The sequence below is a fragment of the Mustela erminea genome, chromosome 9 (assembly GCF_009829155.1).
Source record: "Mustela erminea isolate mMusErm1 chromosome 9, mMusErm1.Pri, whole genome shotgun sequence".
Lineage (NCBI taxonomy): Eukaryota > Metazoa > Chordata > Mammalia > Carnivora > Mustelidae > Mustela > Mustela erminea.
In genome coordinates, this window is record NC_045622.1 from 56,255,100 (window position 1) to 56,282,910 (window position 27,811).

The window sequence follows — 27,811 nt, forward strand, 5'->3', positions numbered from 1 at the left end:
ATTTCTCCATTTCATCACAGTGTCCTTGGGCCTCTGCACATTGTTATTCCCTCTCTGGGGACCATGATCCCCCTCCCCACATTATCCAGCTCCCGCCGTGTCTGTCTTACCCATCCATCCTCCAGGCTCCTTATCCTCTAGAGCTATGCTGTCCCAGACAGGAGCCACTAGCCACATGTGGTTAGTTCATATTAAGATGTGCTTTAACTATAAAACACCAGATTTCAAAGCAAAAATGACTATTCATAATTTTTATGCTGACTTTATATTGAAATGAAAATATTTTAGCTGTACTAGCTGAAATACGTTATTGATACTTTTAAAATATATGGCTATTAGGAAATTTTAAATTACATGATATGGACTGTATTTCCACTGGACAGCAGTGCTTCTAGGGGCTTCAGTGAGAACCAGTGAGGTGAGGGGCCTCCCCACATCCCCTGCTGTCCCATGCCCACCCACCACAGAGCCAGCCCTGCAAGGTGGGGGGGATGGCCTGTCCCCCACGCCATACCTGACACAGCAGTATTTGGTCAAGACGGACGACCTGGGAAGAGGCACAGGAAAAGAAGCTCCTCATGACACCACTTTCCCACCTTTTATTATCCAATAAATGGATGGGAATGTAGACAAGGACAGGACAACAGCAAATTTTCAATAAATAAGAGAAATGGGGATGGCAGTGGGGCCCATGCCTGCACGGCCCCATATAAATAACCAGGTCACTGGGCTACAGTGGACATGGAGCCGGGCTGGGCAGTCGCCTGCACTGCCCAGCTGGGGGATAGACACCAACACCACAGAGACACAGAAACGACTTGAGGCCAGAGGGGCCTCTCCAGCCCCGCACACACCCCCTCCCTGAACACTCCTGAGATCTTGGGGTGACTATGCAGGCTGGCACCCTGTATCACAGCCTTGCCCAGGTCAAGACTGTGGTTCCAATTTCAATAAAAACAGCAGGGAGGGGGGCAGATACATGCATTAAGCCCCTTCTGTAGGCAGAGCCAGGGATGGGCAGCCCCATGGGGGCCTGAAGGCACAGGCCCTGGAAGCTGCAAAAATGGGGCCACAGATAAAGCTACTAATGGAAGGGGTGGCAAGGAGTCAAGCTCTCCCCGCACACCACCCAGGCCAGAACCTGCAAGGAACCAGAGAAGCCCTGGGTCCCAAGACACCTCTCTCTCCCCACTTCATGGTCAGAAGAACTATAACCAGGTGATGGCCAGGGACTTGCCCACAGTTAGAACCAGGGAGCTCAAGTCTCCAGCCCACGGCTTTTGGTGCCTCTTCCCTATGTGACGCCCGCCGGAAGAGGAGGGAGAGGTCCTCGCTAGGGCCCTGGACGGAGGCGGGGCAGTAGATTACCAAGGTGTGGGGCCAAGGGTGCCAGGCTGAGGACCCCTTCCCACAGCCAAGGCTAGCCAGCTGGTGGTACAGAGAGTCCTGCAGGGTCCTAGGTTCTGGCCAGGGCAGGGCACAGGGGCAGGGGAGGGGCCCTCAACCTGCTCCTGCACACAGCACCCGCCAGCTGGCCTGCCTCTACACGGGGGTGGACACTCCCACCTCCAGGCCTTGGCCTTTGCTGTTCTGTCTGCTGGACCATTGCTTCTTGATCCTCACAGGCCCAGTTGCATCTCTACCTCCTCCGGGAGGCCTCCAGAACCTCCCAGGGCAGGGCTGCTGTGTCTTCAGCTGAGGCAGGCCATCAGATAACCAGAGTGCTCTCACTTAGCCGGACCACATAGCGGTTTTCCTGGGAGACAGAAGTGAGGACTCAGAGCTGAGTTAGGGGGCTTCTGGGCTCCAGGAAACTGGCCCCTGCCCAGAGCTCCCATCTGCAAATCCAGGTTGGTCCAGGTGCCAACATACTTGCCCCCTTAGGCCCTCACCTCAGCCTTGTTCTCTGCCGGGGGCTTCAGCCACTTTGTATGGCTTCCACCACTTCCCAGCAGTGCCCGCTGCTCAGTGGGGAGGCCAGGTTGTGGGGAATCAGGGAGGTCACTCGCCGAGGGCCCAGCCTCCGTGATAGTCTTCACCTCAGGGGCTGCTGAACTTGACCGTTGCTCTGGAATTCGGGCCACTCGGAACCTGCAAGGAGTGGTGGTATAATGACACCCCCTCCCTTTAAAGGGAGAACCTTGGGTACAGAAAGGGCAGCACCTGCTAGGGTCCCACACCAAGTTCATGGATCAGAGCCTGAGCTCTTCCTATATCCTCCCACCCACAGATGAGCCCCCAACTACCCCCAACCCTAGGTTGTAGATAAACAGTCCTTTGGCCTGAGGGCCCCAAGGTGTGATGGAGGCCAGGACCCTGCCCTGGGTCCCAAGGACTCGAGTGAGATACAGCAGATCTGGGAAGACCTGACTTCTCCCTGACCGCCCCACACCCCTTCTGCTTAGAAGCATATTGAGGCCAGAGAGGGAGCATCACTGAACAGGATGTTCAGGGCTCAGGTAGGGCCCCATCTCCCCAACCTTGAGTATAACGTCTCTCCCTGATGCTCCTGCGTCCGTGCCCATCTCACCTGCCCACAGACAAGATGGTGATCTCGCCCTGGCGTCCTGCCTTGGCCCCTGCCTTTGGAGCCCTGGCAGGGTTGGGCAGGAGTCTGGGAGTGGGGGTAGCGGCAGCTGCGGCCTCAGGGGACAGCAGCACCTCGGGCCACTTCTTCTGACTGCACCGGGAGCAGCAGGGGCCAGAGAGTGAGGCCAAGCCCTGCACGGTGTGGAGGTGGTGGCGATGCGGGCAGATGTGTGGCAAACTGGGGGTGCCTAGTGGCAGCCTGCAAAAGGCACAAGTGGGAGCGGTCACTAGGGCAGGCCCATGCCAGGGGTCACCAACAGGGTAACGTGAACACATCCGAGTGGTGAATCCCCCCAGAAGCAAGCCAACCAAGTGTGGGCATGGGGCCCCTGCCCACTCACCTGGGCACAGGCCCGTGGCCGGTCTGTACCAGCTGTTTGCTGTGGTACTCCTTCAGCAGCTCCTCCAGGGCCGCCGCATTCTCTGTGGGCAGCGGCAGTCAGAACCCAGCTCCCTGTGCCCTCTGTACCCCCCCAGCCCCCGCCCAGCTAGGGTCTACCCTCCCCACCCCCTCCAGCCCTTATCAGGCAAGAACAAGAAGAAAAGGGGCAGCACCCTCAGCCACGCTGATCCCGGGAGGGGCAGAGCAGGTGGAGGTTGGGGGATGCTCCGACCCCTATGGCTGCTTCAGGCTCTGAGAGACTGTCTTCTCCAGGGCTTGGCCACAGGGCCAGACCCTCCCCTTACCTTTCTTCTCTGTGATCAGGCGTACCAGGACCCCGATGGTGTCCTCGTTGGCATCTTCAGCCCTGTAGGCGGGGTTGATCCCTGCAGAAAAAAGCCACAACTGTGATCCTGGGGAAGTGGGGGGGCGGTTCGTTGGGGTGGGCCTCTGGGGTTGGACGGCTACACCAAGATGTGGCAGCAGAGGGCACCCCAGGCGTGCTGCACTGGGTGTTTCTGCACTGCTTGCCCTTCGGGCCTCCTTATCATGGCACCCTGTGGAGTGAGGGTGGGGGAGCAGTCTTTTCTGGGGCCTGCTGTCTCTCCTCCACAGCTTCAGGGAGCTGTGGGCTACCTTTCTGCCCAGACCCCCGGACAGCTCTCTGGCAAATTCTGCTGTTCCAGGCTTATCACACTTCCCTGCACACCACCGTGTCCACATAACTAAATGGGGGCCGTGAAGGCCTAAACCTCAAGAGCATGAGAATAAGCCACGGGACCAATCCTAGGCCAGCAGCCAACAGCTCCTAGAACTTGCACTCAGGCAAGAGCCAGCAGTTAAAGGGAGACCTAGGCTAGGAAAACAAGTGCAGTCCTGAGCTGCCATCTTCCTGCCCCCTCTAGACTGCAGTGGCAGGAGGTGGGAAGGGCTCTGGCCAACCCCAGGCAGCCTGGGGCACAGGCCCGGGAAGCACCGTTTCAATCTTGACTTGGCCACAAGGCTCTTTGGGCCATGTATGCGCACTGGGGACCCTTGCCCTACTGGCCTTCAGGCGATTTGGGGTGGGGGGGCAGTGGTGGGAAGGGGCCTGGGGCCCTGGGAGGAACACATCTCTCCCTTTGGTTCCAGGACTCCTAACTCAAACCACAGCCTGGAGCTGAAACCTGAGCCCCTCGTTGGGGGTGGGGGGGGGGGGCAGCGTGCTGCTGCCAAGGACAACTGCCCTGCCAATGCTGAGGTCAGAGGTCAGCCTGAGTTCCCAGAAGGTGGACCAACCCTTGAACTGCAGCCCCCAAGGTGTCCAGACCCCACAGCTGGGCAGGACCTCACCCAGGGTGAGAATCCCACTGAAGCCACTTGACCTCTGCTCTGCCCCTGTCACCACCTCAGGCCACTTCACCTCTCCTTCCACTGCGTCACTCTGAAGAATCACCTCTCAAGCCCACATGCTGCACCTCCAGGAAGCCCTCCTGGCTAGCCCTCTGCAGGCCCCTCCCTGTCAGACAGTCTAGGCCAAGGGATTCCCTTGTGAAGCCCTCCAGCTGGGCTGGGCTCCTCTGTGCCCTCTGGCCTCCCCACCCAGACCCCAGGCCAGGCCTCACCGCTGCCTCCACCTCCAGGGCCAGGCCCAACCTCCTTGTGGGCGGTGCAGTGGTAGCCCTTCCGCTTGAGCAGGTTACACACCAGGATGCCCAGCAGCCCCATGAGGCAGAAGACAGGCACGATGGCAATAACCGCATACTGGGCGGCCGTCTCCTCAGGGCCACCTGCCCGGGTGCTATTCCCAGGCTGCCGCGTGTCCCCAGCGCTGGCGTCCCCTGCTGCTACCTCCACGCCACGTCGGGCCCGCCGTCCCCACTCTGAGCGCCAGAGGATGGAGGCATGGAGGAAAGAGGGAGGCAGAGAGGCCCAGGGCCTGAGTTAAAGTTGCGGGGGGTGGTGTGGAGGGGGCACTACGATGTCCAGAGCTGCCTACCACCCACTCTCCACCATGCTCGGGAAGCAAAGGCCAACTCCCCCCTCCACATGTTTCTGGCCATCTTATCAATCAGCCTGAGCAAGGCCTCCTCAGACCTCAGGACAGCCAGACCCTGAGCCCCGTGGTCCATCCCCCTCATTCTGGGGTGAACAGACAGCATGTGAGCATATGCCAGTGCACACAGATCCCGGCTCCCACGTCTCCCTGACTGCGTTCATGAGATCGTTGCCTCAGAAAGCTCCTGATGACAGGTGAGAGGTGTGTGTGCTCACACTCATGTGCACGTGTCTGAGGGGATGAGGACAGGAGACAGGAAGGACATTAACCCCTCAGCAGCCCACTCCCCCTGAGCTGTGGCTGCCATCTGCTAGATGGTCTCTACCACACGGAAACAAAGTGAGCAGACACACTGCCAGTGGGACAACTGATCCCATCTTGCTGGACACACTCTGGCCATATTCCCTTCCCTGGGCTCAGGGTCGAGGGCCCCATCTGTCACTCACCAGAGCAGCCACGAGTACCCAGAGGCATCCAGGAGCATGGCTGACAGGGGACATGGGGGACCCCCAAAGTGGCAACCCACCTGCAGGGAGAGAACACATCACTGAGGCCCAAAAACTATCCTTAAGAGAGGCTCCTGCCAGGCACACTCACTAGTCCTGGCCCATCCCATTTCACAGATAGGAAGACTGAGGCCTGCTCCAGGTGGGTGAGGTTGGGACCCCAGGACCCAAAGTCCTGGTCAGCTAGCCATGAGCCCTTGCGCCCCACCCCATGGCTCACCCAGGCTGGCAGTCTCCACATAGAGTGTCTTGAGTCGCTGTGCCTGCCTGGGCCTCCAGCCTCCCCCGAGGACTGCAGCGGGAATGGGGCTGGCACGGGCCAGGGCCCCACAAAGCAGAGAAAGTGCCGGGGGGACAGGATCTGCATAATGTGCCCTGCCCCGGGTCCTGTGGGAGAGAAAGGGTGAGAACAAAGCCAGGAGCCAGGCCTCAGGTTCCTGGGAAGCCAGGTCTGGAGAACCTGCACCTGGTCCTCAACAGTCTTCCCAGGACAGGTCAGGTGGGCAGGGCAAACTCACCAGGTGGGGCTCCTTCCCAGGTGGGCACTGCCAAGAGGTCGTTGATACTGGAGTGGCCAGAGGCCAAGGAAGCAGCTGGAAGAATGGCAGGGAGGACACACTGAGCCAACAGAAAGTGCCGGAATATGGCATCTCTGGGGCCATCTGTCCACCACCCACTTCCTAATGCCCCAGGGGTGGGGACCATGACTACTCGGGGCCAGCCCCCAGGTTTAAGGGACACTCTTCAACCTCCATCCATCAGGCTGCACATAAAACCTGCCCGTCCCATACCTGCTAGGTCACCTTGGCCTAGGTACAGAGAAAACCATATCTGCTTCTGGAAAGTGCAGGGAAACACCAGACAGAGCCACGTAAGGATCTCAAGCCCTCAGGTCCCTGAGTCACACCCATTCCAGCTAGCCAGCACGGTAAAGAGGAAGGGCTTCTGAATTCCTCTCTCAAGTACCACCCCCCTTCCTGCAGCTGTGGCCCCAGCACCGCAGCTGGCCATGTTGGTAACCAACCCTGTCCATCACCCCTGGGGCCAGGTCTGCGGCTGGCGCTTCCTATTCTGGGCCCTCAAGAGAGTCTTTGGGACCACGTCCTCTGTGACCGCTCCACACAAAGCCACCCACCCAGTTCACACTCCTGCACCCACACAGGGTGGGCTACATCCCAAGGAAGGAACCTCAATTTGCATCTCCCAGCACATTCCACTGAGGGCTCCCTCTGTTCCCCATTCTAAGCATGAACACTTGCCCAGAATCTCTCCTGCTGCGGGGAGATCCTCCCTGAAACCCTCTCTTCCAATTTGGCCCCCGATTGGGGTAACAGGCACAGAGTGCAGGCAACTGCCCTGAAGGGCAGAGGGAATATCATGCAGGAGGCTCTGGAGTCCTCCTCGGGCCCCAGATCTGGCTCCCAGCACCTGCTGAGTGCTGGGAGGCCTCCTGCGCCAAGAGCTGCGTAGATCAGGACGGGTTTCCTAGGGTCAGACTGCAATTCTACAAAGAGCTGTGTAGCCAACCCTAGCACAGCTCCTGGCATGGGGTCCCTGAGCACACACGGACAGCTGGGGTACAGGGCTTCGTAGCAACATCGCATCTCCAACTCACCACAAAAAGGCAGGACAGGGGCCAATGTGGCGGGCTTGGCTTCATCCTCAGGCCCTGGGAGTCGCCAGCCTGGGAAAGAAGGAGGTGAGGTTCAGCAGGAGGAAGGAATAGGCAGGCAGCTGCCAGCCGCTGTCTCTCCTCCCAGCACTGCTTCCACGACAGGACTAGATGGGAATTTGCAAGGTGTTATGGAGCAGGCAATGCTGGGGGCGTTTAGCCTAGAATCACTACACTCTTTGCCCCCACAAACCTAAGTAGAGGTGGGGGTGTGCTGGCTGGGGTTAGCCTCCCAAGGCAGCAGAGTAGGGACAGAGGGCTCCGCCAGGTTTGGGGGGCTTCCCGGAGGAGGAAGGGCTTCCCTCCCTTTCCATAAATAGCCAGGTGCACTGGGACTTGGGCAGGGGGGCCTGCAGCAGCAGTCCTGGGGTGGGGGCTGAGAGGGCCTGCCATCCCCTCACACCCAGACTCTGTACCTCACCTCCAGCTCCCAGGGTCCCACCCCTTGGACCTCCTTGTAGGCCCTAGCCTTTCCTGCTTTTCTGCCTTCACTTTTGCTCCAAGTTTCTGCTCCAAGGAAATCCCTTTCCCTCAGCCATCAAAGACCCAACACAAAGGCCTTGCTTTCCAGAAATGTCTCAAGACTTCTCTTTCCCCTAAGCCGAGCCCAAAGCCCTGCATGTCTCCCGACCCCACCCCATCACAGTCCTGTTCTCCCTACGTGTCCTACTCCCCACCCGGAGGTCTTCTCCGCCAAACGATGTGGAAGGATGCTGGGAGGGGTCTGACGGCATCTCTGGGGCAGCAGCAGAACTTCTCCTATCCTAGCAGCCAGGGTTCAGCCTTCTGTCCCCTCTTGGTCACCTACTACTGTACTACTGTGTGCCAGGCACTGCCCTTATCACAACAAATAGTAGAAGACAGACACTGTCCCTGTCTTCAGGGAGCTCACATCCCTATTGGCCAATGGCCAACAGATGAACGGGGAATGGCCCCCTGCCAGATGGCGGGCAGTGCCAACAAACAGGCAGGGTGAAGGCGCAGATGCCACAGGCCTAAGGTTGAGCACCCAGGCTCAGGGTATGGTGTCCTCTGGAGAGAAGCCCCTAGCCATAGACAGGTTGGAAGAGTAGGAGGGGAGATTCAGCTTAGACAACAAAAGGAGCTGCCCCAGAACAAGGGGAAGGGAGTCCCGGTCACATACTTCCAGGAGGCCTGCCTTCAGGCTCAGGAGGGGGAAGGAAGGAAGCTGGATTTGTCAGGCGTCCACCACAGGCCACACAGCTTCTGACCCCTAAGGGGCGGCCAAACCCCCGGTTAGAGCCCCCAGCAGGGTGAGGGGACCCCACCTGGAGCCCTGTGCTGCCTGGTGCCGAGCCCAACTGGAGAAGCCCCGCCTGCAGTCAGCCCCGGGCCCCACTCGAGCCCCTGGGGCCCACAGATGGCCCAGCCTTCCCACCTGCAAAAGGAGCCAGAGGAAACTGATCCCCTACAGGACCTTGGTGGCAGCCGAGGGGGTTTGAATTACACGACAGAGGAGGGGGAGGGGCTGCAGGCCTGACGTCCCTGGGACTCTCCAGGTCCCTGGCAGCAGCTCTGGACCCAGGGCCAGCTCAGGGGAAAACCTGGGACAGGAGAAGGTCAGGCCACAGCATTAAGGCCACACACTGACGGTCAGCTCCCAACAGGTGGCATACCCAGACCCACCCCCCAAACCTGTTCCCTCTTCTAACTTGGTCAAGAATCTTCCTTGCCAGTTTCTGGCCCAAAGTGGCCCTTCCCCTGCCCAGGCCCATCTCCCACTCAAGCCCTTCCCTGCATGAAGATCTCTCTTCTAACCCACAGACTCGACCGCGAGCCCCAGGTTGACCCCACAGGGGCTGGGGCAAGGCTGAAGAGGCACGACAGCTCCAGAGAGGGCCCCAGTGCCACCTCTGGCCCCGACTGGCACCCACTGGGTGTCCCAAGCCCCCCACATAGAGGGGCTGTGTAGCTGCTTACCTCCAGGCAAATGGGGAGCTGCGATCTCGAGACCTCCAGGAGGAAAATGGGGGTCCAAAGGCCCAGACTCCAAGCCAGGAGGGGCCCACTCAGGTACATTCACAGACACTTGCCGCCTAGCGCCCTGACGCCTTCTAATTACGTGCCTTCTAATTATCCCAAACTAGTACTTACTCCAGTCTGGCTGCCAGTCTCTCTGCTGACAGCCGCCACCCCCCCTCGGCCAGACTGAGACCCTGGATGGACCTGTCCAGTCAGGCAGCCCATGCCAGCCACCCAGAACCCCCTCTGTGCACACATCTGCTGCTCTGGCCTCCCCCTGCACCTCCTTCCTAGCAAGGACTCTAGCATCTAAGCCTAGACTCGGAATCTTGACTGAAAAGCAAGTTCAGGTCAAAGCCCCTTGGCTGGGTGGGCCATTGGAGACTCTGTGAGGTCGCCATCCCTCCCCCTCTGCCTAGTCCTAAGGCCAGGCAGTCAGTGACCTTCTAAAGCCTCCAGAGGGGCTCCAGGAAGAAGACTGTCACAGGCAGGCGGGGAGACCCAGGCCCACAGCAGGGAGCTTCCTCTCCCAGGTCCAGTGGGGGCCCAGTGCTCCCTGCAGAGAACCAACCCGAAAGGCCCCAGGGCAGAGGAGGAAGTAAGCCCAGAGGCCACTCCTCCTGAAGTCTCCCAGCCTGGGCCTGTCCCCACTGCCACCAATGCCCTGTGGGACCTGAGCCCCTGCTTCAGCTTGCTGGGTCTCAGTATGCTCATCTGCAAGATGGGGACGTTTAATCCCAGGGCAGGGCTGCAATGAGGTTTACCTGAGGTGAGGAGCGCAACGCGTGTCTTGTGATTTCCTCCCCCATCGCTCCCTTTCCCTCTGCCCCTCAGGCCCAGGTTTGTAATTAAGTATGTTTGCTCACTTGTGCTGCGCCCCCACTCCCCACCCTGACACAGCACCGGCTGGCCTGGTGTCTCTCTCCTTCACCACAAACCGCGCACTCCCCCCAGCAGTGTCTGGAGCAGGAGGCCGCCACAGAACAGGCTTGAGGGGAGCGGGGGGTCACAGGCTTCCTCACAGGCGGCCCACCCCACCTCCCAAAATGCCCAAACAATCAGACCCAGAAATTCCCTGGAAGAAAACCAGCTAGCGAAGCCCCAACCAGGGCTGCGGAGCCCCAGGAGGTGCAACCTGGAGGCCTCAGAGAAAGAGGAAGCTGGGACACCACCCAGCCCTGGGGCTGCTTCCCCTTTTCCAGAGCTGGCTTGGTGGGGTCACTCGGTCACTGTCCGAGGCTCCAGCCTGGGGCCCTCCTCTCCAAGTCACCCTGGCCTCCTAGAGAAGCTCTGCGGTATCCCAAACATCGCCCACCACCCCTTGCCCTTGGCCCCTGGCCTCCAGTTCAGCCCCAAGTGCAGCCTCAGTATCTTAACCCTGGGATGAGGCCCTGCCCCCTCCTAGTCATTCTGAGCTTCTTGCACTCCCCTACACTCGCCTCTCTCACAGAGCCACTGGTACTTGCTGTTTCCTCCACCCAGAAAACCTTCCCATCACCTGCCAACACCTACTCCTCCTTCAGAGCTTAACTCACAGCCACTTCCTCCTAGAAGCCCCCCTTATGCATTCCGCATCCTGTGTGTAACTGTCCCGTTCACCCAGCCTCTTCCGCAACAGCCTCCATGGCCAGTGCTCAGCACGCGGCCCGACCCGGGCCCTGGCGAGTGGGTAGACCTGGGGGGTGGCTGGAGAACAAGGATCAGGAGAATGTACAGCTTCTGCCAAGGCCAGGAAGGTCCAGAGGCTGGAGTTGGGCAGGAGAGTTTGAAATTGGATCTGAACACCTGAGCTAATATGGGGGGAAATCAGTCTGCCTTGTTCTGCTCTTCACGGGCTCCGGGGCTGTGGACAGCCCCTCTCCCACCAAGACAGAGGGCTGTTGTGAGGCCAAGAGAATTTACCTTAATACTCAGCGCAGGGCCTGGCACAGAGTCATCCCTCAGTGAGCACTCACCATACCTCAGTTTCCCCATGTGTAAGCTATGGAACGGGGAACAGGGCACACCTGACAGGCAGGCATGAGGCGTAAAAGCTTCTTCTCCATTTACATAGTGTTGGGCCCAGAGCCTGGTACACAGGAGGTGCTGGGTTAGCCATGGTGAGGATGTGGAGGAAGGAGAGTGTAAGAAGGGAGAGAGGTCTGGAAAGGAAGGGGGTCAGAGCCCAGGTCACACCAAGACTCACATGGGAGCTGAGAAGCCAGCACGGCCCTCAGGGCCTATGGGAGTCTTGGAGGGTTGGGGGGTGGGGAGAGGTACGGGACAATTTGCCTCTCAGAGGGGTCCCTGGGTGGCCTGCCAAGGAGGCAGGTCTGGGGAGACAGAGGTGGGACGCAGGTCCCATGCGGAGCAGGGGGTGGGAGGCAGCTACTTCTGTTTCCGGCTGGGGGCTCTAGGGCCTGTGGACCTCCCTGCAGCCTCCAGAGGCTAGAGTTGCCTGGAAACATCTGGACACAGGCCTTCCTTGGCAGTGGCCGAGACAGAAAGACAAAGGCCGCCCATCAATAAAGAAATCCAGGTTAGCAAGCAACCCGGTGGTTCCCTGGCAACTGGGGCTGAAGTAGGGCAGTGGCCACAGTGGGCGGCGGCGCGGGCAGCTCCACTGGCCTCTCAGCCATCCTCCGCTCTCAGACTCTCATTCCCTTGGGGTTGGTCTGTGTTGCTGTACTCCTCACAGAAGAGGTGAGCAGCCCTGTTTCACCCCCAGGTAAACTGAGGCCATGGGCAAGCACTTGTATGGGTCACACACCCAGGGAGTGGTGACACAGGGGCAGAGCCCAGGTCTGGCTGACTCTGCTTCCCCCCTCATCCCTGACGCCCCCAACCCTGAAGCCTGGCCTAAGCCCCAGTTCGTCAACTCCATGGCAGAGGCTCAGGAGCTAGTGGCACAGGGAAGCAGCTCGAGGAGAGGCTACCGCCGAGCACCCCAAGCACCCAGGCAGTCCCAAGGGGAGGAGGTGCTGCCCCCTCCCGTTCCAGGGCTCTCTGAGGCCTCTGGGGCTTCCCTCTAGCCAGCCTTGTCCGCACACTACCCTAGTCCACGCCAGCTCCTTCACAGAAAGGCACTGGCCCCTGTGAGAAGCAAGAAGCCCAGGAATGGGTTGGAAGGGGCGGGCGCAGGGCGGAGGCTGGCTCAGGGCTGCTGGGGAGAAGGGCAGCTGCATTCCCACCCCGGCCTTGGGCAGACATAATCTCCCAGGCCACAACCCTTGGGTAAGGAGCCCATGCGTGCGGACCGCCAGTCCTGCAACAGGGGATAGCATGGTTCTGGCCCTCAGACCTCCAGGCTGCCCCACAGCTCCACCAGCAGAGGTGCAGGGAGTTGAGGGGGGTAGGTAGGGCTGAGGGAGCTAATTGGCCCTTGAGGCTGAGGTGGCCAGACTGGGCTAACCCAGCTCCTCCCAGTCTGGTGCGGTACAGAGGCAAAGCCTTCCCCTTCCTGAGCGGAGTCTGGGGCCAGGGGAGGCGGGCACTAAACCATACAGCCGTCACTGGGGCACTCTGGGGCCCCCGGAACCTCCTCACTGCATGCCTCATTCCCATTCCAAGCCTCAACGAGAGGGTCCCAGCTTTCACAAATGAGGAAACTGAGGCTCAGAGAGGCTAAGGAGCACCCTATAATAACTTGGTCTCAAAGGAGACGAGGTTTACCACCCAGGAGTAGGGGCAGGCAGCAGGCAGCCCTTGTCCCCAGCACGCCAGGCCTGGCCTTCCCACAGCTCCTGCAGGCCTTGCTCCCACCCAACACCCAACTGTTCAGCACCCTGGACTTCCTGCAGGGACCCGCACCAGCCCTGGACGGTCTCCCCAGCCCCAGGGCCGGCCCACATCCCCAAGCCTCGGTTTCTTCCCCTGTAATGTGGAGAGTTGTACTAGTTCAGCTGATCTCTTGACTGGAAGAACCAGAGTTCATAGTAGACCAGTGGCTCTTCTTACAATCGGGCTTCAGCCCAGGTGCCACCACCTGCAGGAAGCCTTCCCAGCCTCCCTGTCTGAGTGGACCCTCCCCTCTCCTGGCCCTTTCAGCCACCTGTGAGCATCCTGGAGGAAGGAGGGAAGGCAGAAAGGCAGGCAGGCAGGCAGGCAAGGGCACACGGGAAGCTGGGCACACAGCAGGGCCAGGCCCCTCCCTCGGCTCACTGCTCCTTCTCACAGAGACCACAATCTGCAGACCCAGGCTTAGGTCCCTCCTTCTAGAAGCCCTCCTTCTCTCTCCACCCACAGTCAGACCCTGCTTCTAACTGGCTGCAGAGGCCCCTCCATCCCTCTCTCTGTGCCAAGTAGCCAGGGCACACGCTCACAGCCACATGGGCCGGTTATTTATAGAGCTCTCATCTTTCCCAGGGTGGCCCAGGGAAGAGTTTTGGCCTTCCAGGCAGACAGTCTGGGGTTAGGATCCCAGTGACACTAGGGTCTTGCAAGTCCCTTCCCCTCTCTGGGCCCTCCTTTCCCTGCCTGTACCTGGAGGAGACCGCTGACCCTCAGGACATGAGGCTAAAGATGTGCGAGCCTCCGGGATCCTAATTCCAGGGTTGGGCACATGGTAGGGATGCCGCACTGGCTCCTTCCTGTCCTCCTTGCCACGCCAGCCATTGGCCCAGGACCAGGCCCAGGCACCCAGGGCCTCAGCAAACAATAGGTGCTGAGCTCTGCCAGAGAACTTGTCCCACTCACCCCCAATCCCGAATTGGGGTGGTGCCAGATGGACCTTGCTGGCTGATCTCAGGCAAAACCCCTCCTTGCCACCTGGCCAAAGGGCCAGGCCCTTGCAGAAGGAGTCTGGCCTTATCCAGCCAGCCCCACCCCTTCCTCCTCCCAAGGCAGGTAGGCAGCACAATCCCTCTGTGGAAACTGATGCCACAATTGTCAGACAACACTTGCCTCCTCTTAGAGACAGGGCAAAGCAAGATCTTGAAGATCCTGAGTGCCAGACTCCAGCGTCATGGCTATGTGGCTCAAACTAGGTCTGCTTCCCTCTGCCTGGAGTCTCGGCGTCCCTACGGAGCAGCTTGGGAAGGAAGGGGATCCTCGGTCATTACCACAGAGACCTGAGCCCAGGGCCTGGCACACAGCAGGCAATCTCCTGGCCCAGAAAGGGGGCTTTGTCCTTACGAAAAGGAGGACCACGAATCTTTTCCTCCAAGCCCCCAGAACACATGTAGGAGCATCAGAGACCCTGGTTGCAATTCTCCCTGTGCATCCCAGCACACAGTAGGCCCTTGGTGGCTGCCCTTCCTCAGGCAGAGGCCGGCCAGCACGGATACGGCAGAGAGGGAGGCCAGGCTTCCGGCTGAAGCCGCCCTACCCAGCTGGGTATGCAGTGCCCATAAGCACCCCACACCGGTTCCCGAAAGTGAGGGGGGACACCTAGCAGGTGGGCCACAACAAAGAAGAACTACCATTGGGCTGGGAGGGCTTCCTGGGTGAGGAATGGCCAGGAGGGTTCTAGAAAGAGGAGAGAGCAAAAGCAAAGGCTGAGTTGTACCAAGGCATCTGGTTGGGAGAAAGGGTGAAGATGTTCCAAAGGTCTTAGAAGGAAATGTCAATGTTAGGATGAAGAGTCTGGACTATACTGTGTAGGCAAAAAGTAAGCTGCTTTAGGGAGGATGCTCTGACAGGGCATGGAAGAACTGGAAATGGAGGCAGAGAGGCCGGCCCCGGCGTCTGGGGCAGGACAGCAAGGCTGGAGGGGAACAGAAGAGGGAGCTGTGATTTCGTGAAGGTGTGTCTTGGGCCAGCTTCCAGTCTTGGGCCACATCCAGCCTACCGGGGGACATGTGGCACACAGAAGGTAGGTAGGGTCCCTGTCTGCAGGGTGAGAGCCAGAGGGTTCTGGGGCCCTTGGGTAAGTCTCAGCACTTCTCAAAACTCAGTCTCGCTTGCTCGCTCCCTCTCACTGTAAAGTGAGGCTGACCCTATGTGTGGAGGCAGAGTGCTGACTGCCCGTAACAGTCTCCCCTCCTTGGCCAGACATAGGAACCTCCCTCCGGCCGCTATCAGATGAGTCCCAACTGGGGCCGTGTGTAGAAACCCAGGCTGGCCCAGTGTCATCCTGGGAGGCCCAAGTTCCCAGAAAGGTCTAGCTTTGGCAAGGTACAGGATAGGGCTGGGAGGGCCTCCATCAGGGCTAGGACCCCAAGGGGAGGCTAAACCTTCCTCTCTCCCAACCCCTCCCCAGGCCCTGAGCTATTTCCCTGTTTGCTGGGGATGGAAATAACTCAGGCTCGCCCCAGGAGACCAAGATAGCTATTCTGATCAGCCCCAAGAAGCACAGCTCCAGTCATTCCAGAGAGGACCGAGGGACACCCTGACCCCCCAGCTCTAGCTCTTGGCCAAGCGGCAGCAGCAGTCAGAACTAGCAGGGGCCTCTGGGAAGAACAGGGAGACTGAAGGACTGAGAGAGTAGGGCAGAAGCTCAAGGTCACCCCCGCCGGCCCCCCACTACAGCATGTGGGCAGATTTGTGTCTCTAGAGCAACTCTGAAGAGGGGAATAAAGCCTCTCCAGTATTGCGAAGATCAGTTGGGGCTCTCAGCTCTTCTTGCCATTCCCCTCCCGCCCCTGGGAGCCTGGGCTGTGCGGTTGACTCCTGACACTCTGTAGCTATGGGGACGCAGGCTCTAGAAGATAGGAAATGGGCCTCTCTGGTGACCTCTGGCTAGGGGTGAGATCTGTGGGAAGGGAAGAGGAGGAGGAACAGGAACACCACATAACCTACCCAGCCACAGTGTTTCAGACGTGTGTGCAAATACACACCACACTCAGAACTCACAAAGGCACACTCTGGCAAGGCCATGCTTGTAGGCCCAGGTTCGAGAGAAGAAGCCTAGATAAGCCATAAACAGATAGATACGAAAAAGGTGGACGGCCCTCTCCAAGCATCTCACAGGGTTTCGGGGACAGAAAACCGAAATTCCAATCCTGGCACTCTCCTGACTCTGCATGACCTTGGGCAAGTCACTTTGCTTCTCTGAACCTCAGTTTCCCTCTCTGAAAAACAGTCACATCTCAGAACAACTGTGAGGATTCAGCAAGAGTACATCATAAAGTGTTCAGCATAGCACCTGGCACTGTCCCTCTTTCATCGCCCCAACACAGAATGCAAGCAACATTTTCAGAGGAGGACAGAACTTCCAGATCCTTTAGCAGGTATCCCCTCACCCCACCTCGTCTAGAGAGCCCAATTTCCATTTCATCCTGCATGAACCCAACAGACCCTCTTGTGGCGGTGGGAGCCTCAGAGGGTCTAGCCCAGATGGTGAAGGGCCCTATGCCAGCTGTCCAAATCAGAGACCCCTGGTGGAGAACAAGTCCATGCCCCCTCTCCTCACACAAAGGGAACTGAAGGAGACGGGGGGCCAGAGAAGTCAGTGTCTATGGATCAGAATCCTGGCCTTGGTCTGAGGAACTGTACTTCCATCCCTCTCACCAGCAGCCCCTAGGCCACTGTGTCCCCAGCAGCCAGCCTGCCCCCACCCTCCACTGCAGTCTTTCTGCCTGGACGACAGGAGGGAGGGGAGAACAGAAGCAGTTGACCCAAAAACAATAGAGGATCCCAAAGTGATGATTCACAGTCCATTCACAGCCCAACACCTCAGTGTGCAGAAGGGGAGACTGAGGCCCAGTGAGGGCAGGGTCTGAGACGAAGATGGGCCCACTGAGAATACAGGTTACTGGGGACAAAGATTTGCCAGGCATCTGGGACCTCAGTGTGTGAGTGTGTTTGGGAGGTGGAGCCTGAGACTACCTCAGGGCCGTTCAGTTGCTGCCAGAAGCGTCAGTCACCTCACCAGATGCCACCCAGCCTCAATGTCCTCTCCCGCTGCCAGGGCAAGTCACTCAGGGTCCTCCCCACTGACTAAACTGAGATGCTGAGAGATGCCCTCTCGGGGACAGTTCTGGAGAGACCCCTGGCCTCTCCTCCTCTCCCTCCCTTTATCTACTGGCGGGTGCTTGAGGTCCCTCCTCTTTCAGCCTCTTACTCATTCCCCAGGCCCGGACACACCGATGGACACACACGCAGACAAATACACACGGACACTGACAATACTTGACCCAACAAGCACGCTACCGCGCCAGTGATTTGGGGGCTGGTTCTCACAGTCACTGGGGGTTTCTCTCCCTCTGTTTCACACTCACTCGCATTAGGGAGTCGCTCTGGCCCTGCCTTGGCCATGTCCCAGGCCACACACAGACTCTGTGACCTGGGTCTCACAGCAAGCTGGAGTCACGGTCACCCGCAGGGACCTGGGGTCTCTCTCATACAATCACACGCACTCACCCCGCCTGTCAGAGACACACAGAGCCCCTCTGTGTCTCTGGCTTGGCCCCGGCGTCACCGCTCAGCGTCCCGGCCACACGTTCTCCCGGGCTGGGCCGCCTCACCCGCCGTGTCACCCACAGTCACGGGCTGACACCGTTCAGAGGCCCCCCTCCGTCCACCCGGCGCCGCAGCCGTCCCGTCCCGCACCGGTTCCTGGTCTCGGTCCAAGTTTCCCCGGGCCGGGGGCGTCTCCGCAACCCGCCGATTCCCCAAATTGCAAGTCCCGAGGCGGCTTCGCCAACCGCTCATGGCCGGGCCTGGAGTCGCGGCCCGAGGACGCGCAGGTCCCGGGGCAGGGGTCTGAGAGACGGGTGGGGACCGGTGCGCGGAAGACGCCGTGACAGGACGCGGGGGCGCAGGGCCGGGGCTGCGGCATCCGCCGCGCCGGCCAACTTCCTCAGAGATGCGGGGAGGCAGGGGGCGCCACTCGGGTCCTCACCCCTCCAGCCCCGGCAGCGAGAAGCACACCCCAGGCTGAGGCCCCGCGCGCCCTCCTTACCTGGCCGCCCCGCAGCAGCTCCCGCAGGGATCCAAGGTAGAAGCGCAGCCCGGGGCCGGGCTCGGCGAGCGCACGAGCCACCGCGCAGGCTGCGCGCCTTTTGAATGAATCGCCGGCTGGGCCGGGGAAGTGCGCAGCCCCGCCCCCGCGCGTCACGGCCGCCAGCCCCGCCCCCGACGTCAGAGCACCGGCTCGCGCCCCCCGGCCCCCACCCCTGGCAGCGGCGGAGGGCCTCCAGGTCTCCCGCCAAGCCGCGCTGCTCTGTGGCGCCATCTCTCGCGCCCCCAGGGAACTGCAGGGGGCTGCGCAAGAAGAGGCCTCTTGGATCAGCTGGGCTCCAAACCGAGAAAGAAAGGGTTGCGCTATGCAAGATAGACTGAAGACTTGGGTGCTACTCCGGGTCCCGTCACCATTGCCAGTCCAAGCAGGACCACCGCTGCCCCTTCCTGGGCCTTGCTTTCCTCATAGAAATTGGCAGCTGATGGGGCGCCTGGGTGGCTCAGTAGGTTAAAGCCTCTGCCTTCGGCTCATGTCATGATCCCAGCGTTCTGGGTTCGAGCCCCGCATGGAGCCCCACCGGGCTCTGTGCTCAGCAGGGAGCCTGCTTCTCCTCTTTCTCTGTCTGCCTCTCTGCCTACTTGTGATCTGTCAAATAAATAAATAAACTCAAAGAAAGAAAGAAAGAAAGCAAAGAAAAGAAAGAAAGAAAGAAAGAGGGCGCCTGGGTGGCTCAGTGGGTTAAGCCGCTGCCTTCGGCTCAGGTCATGATCTCAGGGTCCTGGGATCGAATCCTGCATCGGGTTCTCTGCTCCGCGGGGAGCCTGCTTCCTCCTCTCTCTCTCTCTCTGCCTGCCTCTCTGCCTACTTGTGATATCTCTGTGTCAAATGAATAAATAAAATCTTTAAAAAAAAAACAAAAGGAAGAAAGAAAGAAAGAAAGAAAGAAATTAATTGGCAGCTGGGGAGAACAACTGGGGAGAACAACCTTGCTTTGTTGACGAGGCTCAGGCCCGCCCCTGGGAGCTCCCGCCTAATTGGTGAGAAACGTCCCAGTGAAAAGTGTATATGTAGTGGAGGTCCATATGGCCGTCTCCTGCGCATTCCTCAGGGCCAGCCCAAATCCTTCTCCAGACGCCTTTCCCCTCTCCACGCCCCCACCACTCCACCCCTGTCTGATAGGATAGTGAGTCCCTCCTTCCAGCAGGACAGATGACACACTGCTCTCCCTCTCTTACCATCAGCGATCCCACCTTGCCAATTCCCATTGCCAGCCATCAGGGTGCCCAGCAAGGCAGTGACTAGGGACTCCAAGACACTAAGCATATTGTATTCCCAACTCTGTGAATTGTGCCCCCTGGAGTTGTGTGATCTGGAGGCAGCAGTTCAGCAGCCACTTTCCCCCTACTCATTACTATTGAGGGAAACTCCAGTGGTCCTCCCAGGACAGCAGGGAGGGCCTCATGCGGAGGGGGAGGGGCACAGAGGCCTCTCTGGGATCAGGATAATCATAGACCATGACAGAGGTAGAGGAAGGTAAATAAGTCTGTTGGGGATAGATGGTGGGGAGAGGTGGAGAATTCTAAACAAACTGAGTCATAGAATCTGAGCTGTGGGGTGAGGGGGTGGGGTAGGTCAGGTCCCCAGGGGCCAGGAGATTCCAGGAAGAGAAATGGACACCCGCAGAGGGAGGGGGACAGGAGAACAGTTTCTGTTTCCCTGGGTCCTGCCCAGGTTGTAGGAAAAGAGCAGGAAGAGCTCCAGGTGACTGATGGCAGCATCATAGCCCCCTCTCCCTCATATCTCAATGGAGACCGCCCCTAGGGCTAGAGCACAGGTGGTTCCAGGGGGGACTATCCCGAATCCAAGCCCATAGGGCATGAGGGGGGAGCCCAGAGAGGAGCCAGAAGGGACCTGGTGAAGGGGAGAGAGCACCCAAGAGAACTTCTCTGTTCCTGCAAATGTTTTCTTTATAAGGGGACTTTCTATATCCCAGTTCCAAGTTCCACAGTTCAAATGGTGGCATGTCATGTGCCACTTAATAGGCCAAAGAGGGAAATGCTTTTCGGTCAAGGAGCACTGGCCGTCAATCAGACATCCTACAGAGGGTTTGCCCTATTGCCAGCTCTCTGTGAGGCTTTGGTCAAATCCCTCCCCAGATTCAGTTTCCCCACCTGAAAGTCCGGGGACCAGATTTGTTACCTAAAGGTTATTCTAGTTGTTTGTGGGACGAGGCAATCTGCCCCACCTGCACAAGTGGAAAGGGCGGGCAGTAGCCCCAGAGCCAAGAGAACAGAGCAGGGATGGTGGGGCTGATGTGGTCCCTCTTGTGGCTCTGGGGGCTCTGGTTGGCACTTTTGGGCTCTCAGGCTGCAGCTCTGTAGAGTCGTAGCTCCTGGAGCCACAGATCGCACGCCTCTCCTCTCTCCCTGAGTCCTCGGATTATGAGGGAGCCTAATTGTTATTTACTGAGAGCTCTGACTCCTGAGCCACAATGAGCTATAGATGGGACCCTGCCCAAGAATCTGGGAGCATCTAGTGAGGAGGCAGGGAAGGAGTTGTGGAAGCCACAGGAGATTTAAATTGACTTCTTGGGGATCTTGGAGAGCCACAGGCTGGAGAACAAAGGACTCTCACAATCATAGGCTTTTAAAACTCCTGGCATCGCAGATGAGCCCGCGAAATCTTAGCATTACAATCCCTACCCTTAGGGACCTCAGAGACCATCTCATGTGAACTTGTCATAGTACAGCTGAGGAGCTGAGCCCAAAGAAAGCCTGCACCTCACCCTAGGCGGCCCCACACAAGCCCCAGTAAGCCAGTATGAGCTGTGATGGTGCTCCAGAGTCAGGGATGTGGACTCCATGCTCCACAGAGGCCCTGCCTGCAGTGGGGACCCTGTCCCACAGGATCTGAGCCATGCGGTGCTGTTGTTGACAAGGGATCTGAACAAGATGTCAGTCTCTGCGGGTGTGGACCAGGAATCGTGGCGCCCTCTGCTGGCCGCAATGGAATTTTAACAAGGAAGTAACAAAGCAGGAGGAATGCTCTCTAAGGGCGCCTGGCTGGCTCAGTCAGTGGAGAATAGGACGGTTTATCTCCGGGTTGTAAGTTTGAACTCCTCATTGGGTACAGATATTACTTAAAAGTAAAAGATCTTTAAAAAATTTTTTTTTCAATATTCTGCACTTGGCTAACCTTTAACTGGCCAAGTCCTACCCCTCTAAATGTCGGTTGCCCCCCTGTGTGAGGGAGCCAAGGGGAGGGGTGGGCTTTGGTCTAAGGAGGAACTGTGGCTAGGAGGCCAGGGTGGGCCTCAGACTTGGGGCAGGACAGGAACTGAGCTGAGGCTGCTGGGCCTGAGAGCTAGGCTCAGGCCAAATTTAGGTCCAGACCCTGAGCTGGGTCTGGAATCTCACTGGGGTTGGGTTCTGGGGTCACAGAGATAGGGGTCAAGTTCCAGTTTTGCCATTGCCAGGCTGTGTGGCCTGTGTGGCTTAAGCAAGTGACTTTACCTCTCTGAGTGCAAGCTCACCAGCCCAGGGTGTAGTGAGAATCTATTGAGACCCCATGTCGGGGACACCAGCTTCTTTCAGGACACTGGGTTCAGAACCCTTATCTGCTCCCTCTCCTCCTGTGTCTTCAGTTCTTGCTCAGTGTCCTCCCTGCAGTCTGGCATGTGGACTCTGCTCAGTGTCCCCCTTCTCACTTTAGCCCTGCAATTTCTCCCTGATCCAGCTTAGGAGGCCTGTTCACTTGCCTTTGCCAGGGACGGCTCCTCATTGGCCATAATGGGCCCAAAATAGCAATTTCCCTTGCTGCTTCCTGCAACCTCGCCTGTGGCTTAAAGTCTGCGAGGACAGAAGGGAGAATTGGTGTTTGGCAGGCATGCAAAAGATGTGAAGGGCTCACATAGGTCATTGGTTCCAGGGACAGCAGACACTTGCCTAGGGTCACACAGTGAGGAGAGGCTCGGGCTGAGGCTTGAGTTTGGATGTCTGGGTACCCCATCTCCTCCCCAGAAGGTCTAAGGCAGGGCCTTAGCCAGACTTGCCATGGCTTACACCAAGACTTCTAGACCTGCAGACTACTACTAACCCGTTTGAAGTGTACAATGGGACCCCTGGAGACCAGCTAATCCAGTCTGTGCTTCCTGGGTTCTAAGGGTCTTTCTCTGACTGTTCTGACCACAGGAAATCTTCCTGCCTGGGCTGCCCCCTAACCCACCTCACCCCAGCTCCCCAGCCTCAGTGTTGCCTTGCTGTGTGACCTGAGGTTAAGTCCCTAACCCTCTCTGTGCCTCATCTTCCCCGTGAGGTGGATGTCAGCTAGCTAAATCCTGCCCTCTGTCCCCAGCCCAAGGACCACCTGGAGAACCCCTTTGAAGAAGAGATGGTTGTCTCCCATCCTCTGAGGTCAGGACACCCTGCCCTGGGCTGGTCTACAGAATACGAGTCAGACACCTCCTGAGTGACTGGATGTGGCTGCTCAGACTCCATACTCCTGTCCTCCAGCCACTCTGCGTGGCCGCCCCTCCTCTCTCCCTTGAGCCATAGAGCCCCAAGCAGACAGACCATATGTGAATCCAGGCTGCACCACTTAGCAGACTGGTGACCTTGAGGAAGGCATTTTACCTCCCTGAGCCTCAGTTTCCTCATTTGAAAAGAGAATAATGGTACCAATGTCATGAGGATTTGGCGAGATGGTCCATGCTCCTGAGTTGGAGCAAACAATAATTGGGAGCTGGAGTTATTGTCCTGTGACATTTAAGACCTAAAGGGGGGCCCCAACTGGATCCTCCAGATTGAATTCCACAAGTATTTATTGAGCCTCTACTGTGTATCAGGCAGCCTGGGAATGGAGCAAGGAACAAAATAAGTGGCTCACACTCTGGCTTCCCCTACCATTTCCTCTGCTCCAGCTGGGCCTGCCCTGCAGACTCCTCCCTCTGGGCCCTCCCCTCCCCTGACTGCCTTGGCTCAGGCTGTTCTGTTTCCATACAAAACCTAAGCCCCACTTCCTCTGACCCTGGTCATACCCTGGCCAGCCCTGGTCATACCCTGGTTTCAAGTTCGGGCTGGCAAAATTAAAACGTGGGGTCATAAGCCAGGGTAGTGGTTAGTATGGGGGGACAGACTCAGAGGGGGGATACGAAGAGCTTTCAAGGTGACGAAATAATCGTTTTTTTGATCTGGAGGTGTTCACTTCACAAAAATTCATCAAGTCACATGCTAACAAACACAAGTTTGTGTAATTCTCTGTACAAATGTTATACTTCAACACAGATCCCTTGAAAAACAGTGGCACCTGGGTCCACCATCCAGATTCTGATTTAATTGGTCTGGGGTGTGGGCTGGGCCCCTCAGGTGACTCTAATGAGCAGCCAAGATTGAGAACTACTGATTTAGAGGAGCAGATTCTTCCAGAACTCTCTCCATGGCCAGTAGCCTGATGACTGTTCATCCCAGGACCTCCCTGCCCACAGCTGACTGGCTCAGGGCTAACCACCCATCCACAGGCTGACCAGGGCCCCAGGATGTGACCTCCTAAGTAACAGTTGGCTGGGCCAGGCCCAGTCCTGCTGAGGCACTTGAGCTGGGAAAATGTTGGGGACCCACCCTTGGGTGCCCAGCGCCGAAACTAAAGTCTGGCCAGGGCACCTATGTTGAAGGCACAGAGGCCGAGAGGCCACAAAAGCCACTGTGAGCAGTGAGAACAGCAGACATGTGGCAGCAAGGGAGGGAGCAGAGTCTCAAGGTGGAGGGGCCAGGTGTCCTGAGGGAGCTCCCATATCCGGGCTACTGTGCTGGCAACTACTGAATTAGTGGTTCCACTAGTTAGCTCCCCCCTTTTATTTCAGGGCACAACAAATCTCTTCTTCGTGGGGGAAATGATCATAGGCCCCATTTTATAGAGGAAGAAATGAAGGCTTACAGGGGATGGAACCCCTCCAAGGTCACATAGCTAGTTAGTGGCAAAGCTTTCCGTGTTCTGTTTTTCACCATGAATTCCACATGACTGTTGCCTTCCATTCTGGAATATGTGTGTTTAATATCATCCCCTGGGGCGCCTGGGTGGCTCAGTGGGTTAAGCCTCCGCTTCGGCTCAGGTCATGATCTCAGGGTCCTGGAATCGAGTCCCGCATCGGGCTCTCCGCTCAGCAGGGAGCCTGCTTCCTCCTCTCTCTCTGTCTGCCTCTCTGCCTACTTGTGATCTCTGTCTGTCAAATAAATAAAATCTTAAAAAATAATAATAATATCATCCCCTCCTCCCCAGATATTCCAGGTGAAGTGATGCTGCGGAGAGATGGACCTTGATGGCCCAGCAGACCCAAGGTGTGTGTATACCAGTTTGCAAAGCATCAAACTACTCTCCCTCTTCAGCAACTGATCACTTAGGTTGAAAAACGTTCCAAGGTGTTCAGCAGAGCGGGGCCCTGCCTCTGCCCATTACAAGAGGTCGCCATCTTGAGCTCTGCAGGGGTACCCCGTGGGGAGGGGATCTGCCCTCCAGGACTGGCCGGCCCCATGGGTTGGCCTTTGTGTTCTTCCGTCTGATTTAATGATGTACCACACTTTGGACCAGAAATCAGACAGACTTGGATTCCACCCTTGCTCTAAAGCGTTAAGTCACTTTGGCTTCTGTCAGATTCCCCAGCCTCACACAAGGCTTTGCTGCAGAACACCGTTTCCTGCCGGAGCCGTCTGGTCTTCTGGTCGCCTTGTTTGTCACGCGCTGCCTGTCAGCTTCGGACTCCTAAGCCCCATCCCAGGCCCAGCGACTGAGAAGCTGTGGGGAGCCTGGGAATGTATACTTATATGGACATATAATTATGGATCATACTTTATATTCACACATGTAATCTTTAAGGCGTTCTAACATGTCGCCCTGGTCACAAAGCTGTGAATGGGCATGAGACCTTGTTTTCCTGACGAGAGAAACAGCCCAGACAGGGACAGCGACCTGCCTGTGGCCTTGCCTTCCCAGCACCTTCTTGGTCTCTGAGCCCTCCCTTCTGCTCAAGTGAGTGGTGTTGGGAAGCCCGTCTGCTGGGGAGCCCTGAGGCTGGTGGCTGGAGGCCCCCGTGCCACCAATGGGGAGTGGTCATTTGGTGTTTCTATTTATTGACTCTTTAAAATTCATCATCCAAGGAAAGTTAATACATGACTGTTTGGTAGCAAGAGAAACATAACTCTAAGACCACAATGACCCACGCACCCCAAACAAAAACAGAACCAAACAAACCCCATCTGAAACCAGACCTTTGGAGCTGCAGCTGAAGAAGCAAGGGGGCTGGGGGTCAGACTGGCTCCGGCCATCCAGGGGGCAGGGAAGAGGCTGCCTGTAAGTGGTTCCCAGTTGAAGAGGCCATATCCAGCCCCTGGGCTTTGGGTATTCTTCCTGGAGGGGCTGCCCTGGCAGGAAGGGTGTGAAAAGAGGGTCTCAATGGTCCGAGTGAGGGGGGCTCCCAGGCTCACCCTGCCAAGGTGACCATATGTGCCAGTGCATGAGACACAGGAGCTGCGGGGGCAGCTTGGAGGAGAACAAGGGCCCTTTCCTCTTCCCTGCTCAGGCCAGGAAAGAGCCCTGTCCAAGTCCCCATCAGTGTTAACAAATCTGGAAACGACTAAAGGCACTGCCAACAAGTTAGGAAATGCCAAAGCCTGGGGAGGCCCCACACGGGAGTCACTGCCCCCTGCAGCCATCACCTTGTTCTGGATGACTGAGGGTGCTTGGTCCTTGGCTCTGGATACTGGAGGGCAGCCCAATCATGACAAGGCCATGGAAAGTGTATGTTAAGAGGCAATATTCTAGTGCCCTGAACATGCAGTGTGTGTGTGTGTGTGTGTGTGTGCACGCACGCGCGTGCACACACCCATGTGTCTATGCACATGTGTGCGCAAGTATGTAATGAGGGGGATTGGTCCTTCCAGGAAGGCTCGCTTAGGGCCCCAGGGTGGCCCTCAGAGCAGGAATAGGGTCTTTCCCCTTCTGTGACTTCCTCAAATCACCCCTGCCCAGGTCATTGCATAAATAAGTGCTTGGGAAGGTACGCATCTAGAAAGGAACATAAATACTGTACATGGGAAAGGCTTCTGTCCCTAGCCCTCCCACTGCCCCCAGAAAACCCTCCAAATATTGCACATGGCCCTCCCTAGCCCCAGGGGGTCCAGGCCCGGCCGTGTCTTTGGTAGAAGCTCCAGGGACAGCGGTCCTGGGCAGCCCACATGCCCCCCTGCCCCACCCGTCATGACTGGGGGCACCGAAGCAGCCGGAGGGTCGGCAAAGGCCTTGGCCTGCTGGCCAGCAGGAGTTCCATCAGGAATACTTCCTCGGGGCTGAGAGGGAGCCTGCGCAGGCACAGGTGTGCCCCTGGTGGGACGTTCCCGGTCAGAGACCGCTAGCAAGTGTGGGCTAGGAAGAGGCAAGCAGGCCGAGGGCAGCTGGGCAGGCAAGTCCTGGGCCACAGTGGACAGGGTCACACCCTCCACAGGAGGAGGTGATTTGTGCTGTCGTCTCGGCCCACCGTCTCGCTGCTGCCACCACCCCCACTGCTGAGTCGGAAGTCCTCGTAGCCATCCCCACCACTGATAACGAGCATTTTAGGTCTGGCCGAGGCAGGTCCTCGGTGCCGAGGGGAGTCCCGGTGCTCCAGGGATGGCAGCTTCTCAGGGCCTGGAGGATGGAGAGAGAGACAGTCTGTTAGCTGGAGTGGGACTGGTGGCTGTGCTGTCCCCTAAGGGCCTGCCTCACCCTAGAAGACAGGAAGAAAAACAGGCATACTTTCTGTGGGGGAATCCTACTTCCTGTTAGCCAAGAACATCTTTGGAAAGAAATACCCACTTCCTGGCAGTCACACAACTTCTTACCTCTTATCTGTGCGTCCAAGTCAGAGTGACATAAGCTCTCGGCAACCCCTCCCCCATTACACATGTACTGTCTTCCTTAAACCGCTTCCTACTTTCCCAGCCGGGATGCTGAGGTCTTCTCCCGCCCAAAGCTTCCCTGCTTCTCGGTTCCCACAGGCACCTCCTCATGGGAATACGGTTTCCTGCCTGATCAAAGCAAGCCTTGGCTCACTGTGGCGCTCCTTGACGGATGCCATCTCCTAACACGCTTCCCTTGCTAACCCTCCCAGTCCATGTCTGTCCCACCTGCCATTCTGTGTTCTAGTTGCTTCTGCTCCATTTCCCACTCTGCCCGGGACTTCCTGACGCCCTGCCCTGGCCCTCATTTCTGGCCTTCTCTGTTTGCCTGCTGTCTGCATCCCTTACTGTGCCATGGTCTGATTCTTAGGTGACAGTTCTTACAGTTCACTCCCTATCTCCGGTGACAATTCTGGACCGAGGTGTGCACACAGCCCACATCCGGGAAGGTTTTATTTTGGGGACTTTAGAGCCTACTTCCTGCTCTCTGTGCCACTTCCAGCCCGTACTACACTCTTCTTCCCTCTTAAAAACCTCTTCTGATGGAAAAGGGGGTGGATCTTAAACAGAATCCGGACCCTCTGGGCCAGAGGAGGGGGCACAAACCCACCCGTGTCTGGGGGAGGTGGCGGGGTTGGGCAGAGCAGGCTGAAGCCATCTGGCAGCTGGACGGCAGCCAAGAAGCGGACGTGGCCAGTGTGCCCCTGGCCTAGGCCGGTGGGGCTGAGGGGTGCTCGCGGGCAGCTGACGGCACTGGATGAGGTGGGCATGGTGAGCACGACTCCGGCGCTGGTGCCCACCCACAGCAGCTCCTCGCACACCAGCAGCGCCGTGATCCTCAGGCAGGCGGCCTTGTGCTGCCGGATGATGGCGTCCGAGCCTAGGGGGCGAGACGG

At 58.0% G+C, this 27,811-nt stretch overlaps 2 protein-coding genes across 3 annotated transcripts in view; both read right to left on the reverse strand.

Annotated features, from left to right (window-relative positions):
* Nucleotides 1-579: 579 nt before the first annotated feature.
* RELT (RELT TNF receptor) lies at nucleotides 580-18,181 on the reverse strand. 2 transcript variants are annotated; one of them, XM_032358335.1, is made up of 11 exons: nucleotides 17,992-18,181; nucleotides 7,131-7,199; nucleotides 6,034-6,108; nucleotides 5,736-5,902; nucleotides 5,456-5,535; nucleotides 4,576-4,833; nucleotides 3,277-3,357; nucleotides 2,931-3,012; nucleotides 2,531-2,788; nucleotides 1,893-2,091; nucleotides 580-1,756 (listed from the first exon to the last, which is right to left on the reverse strand). In XM_032358335.1, the coding sequence occupies exons 2-11, from the start codon at nucleotides 7,173-7,175 to the stop codon at nucleotides 1,709-1,711; spliced, it is 1,293 nt and encodes a 430-aa protein (XP_032214226.1). In that variant the 5' UTR covers nucleotides 7,176-7,199; nucleotides 17,992-18,181; the 3' UTR covers nucleotides 580-1,708. The 2 variants fall into 2 exon arrangements, with proteins under 2 accessions (XP_032214226.1, XP_032214227.1); XM_032358336.1 differs by lacking the exon at nucleotides 17,992-18,181 and adding an exon at nucleotides 9,129-11,653.
* A 6,911-nt stretch (nucleotides 18,182-25,092) lies between these two features.
* The window catches only part of ARHGEF17 (Rho guanine nucleotide exchange factor 17), a 55,877-nt gene continuing 53,158 nt past the window's right edge, over nucleotides 25,093-27,811 (reverse strand). Inside the window, exons 20-21 of the mRNA XM_032356601.1 lie at nucleotides 27,526-27,795; nucleotides 25,093-26,664 (exon numbers count right to left, since the gene is read on the reverse strand). Coding sequence (XP_032212492.1) covers nucleotides 26,468-26,664; nucleotides 27,526-27,795 — 467 coding nt within the window. The 3' untranslated portion in view covers nucleotides 25,093-26,467. The remainder of the gene's footprint in view (nucleotides 26,665-27,525; nucleotides 27,796-27,811) is intronic.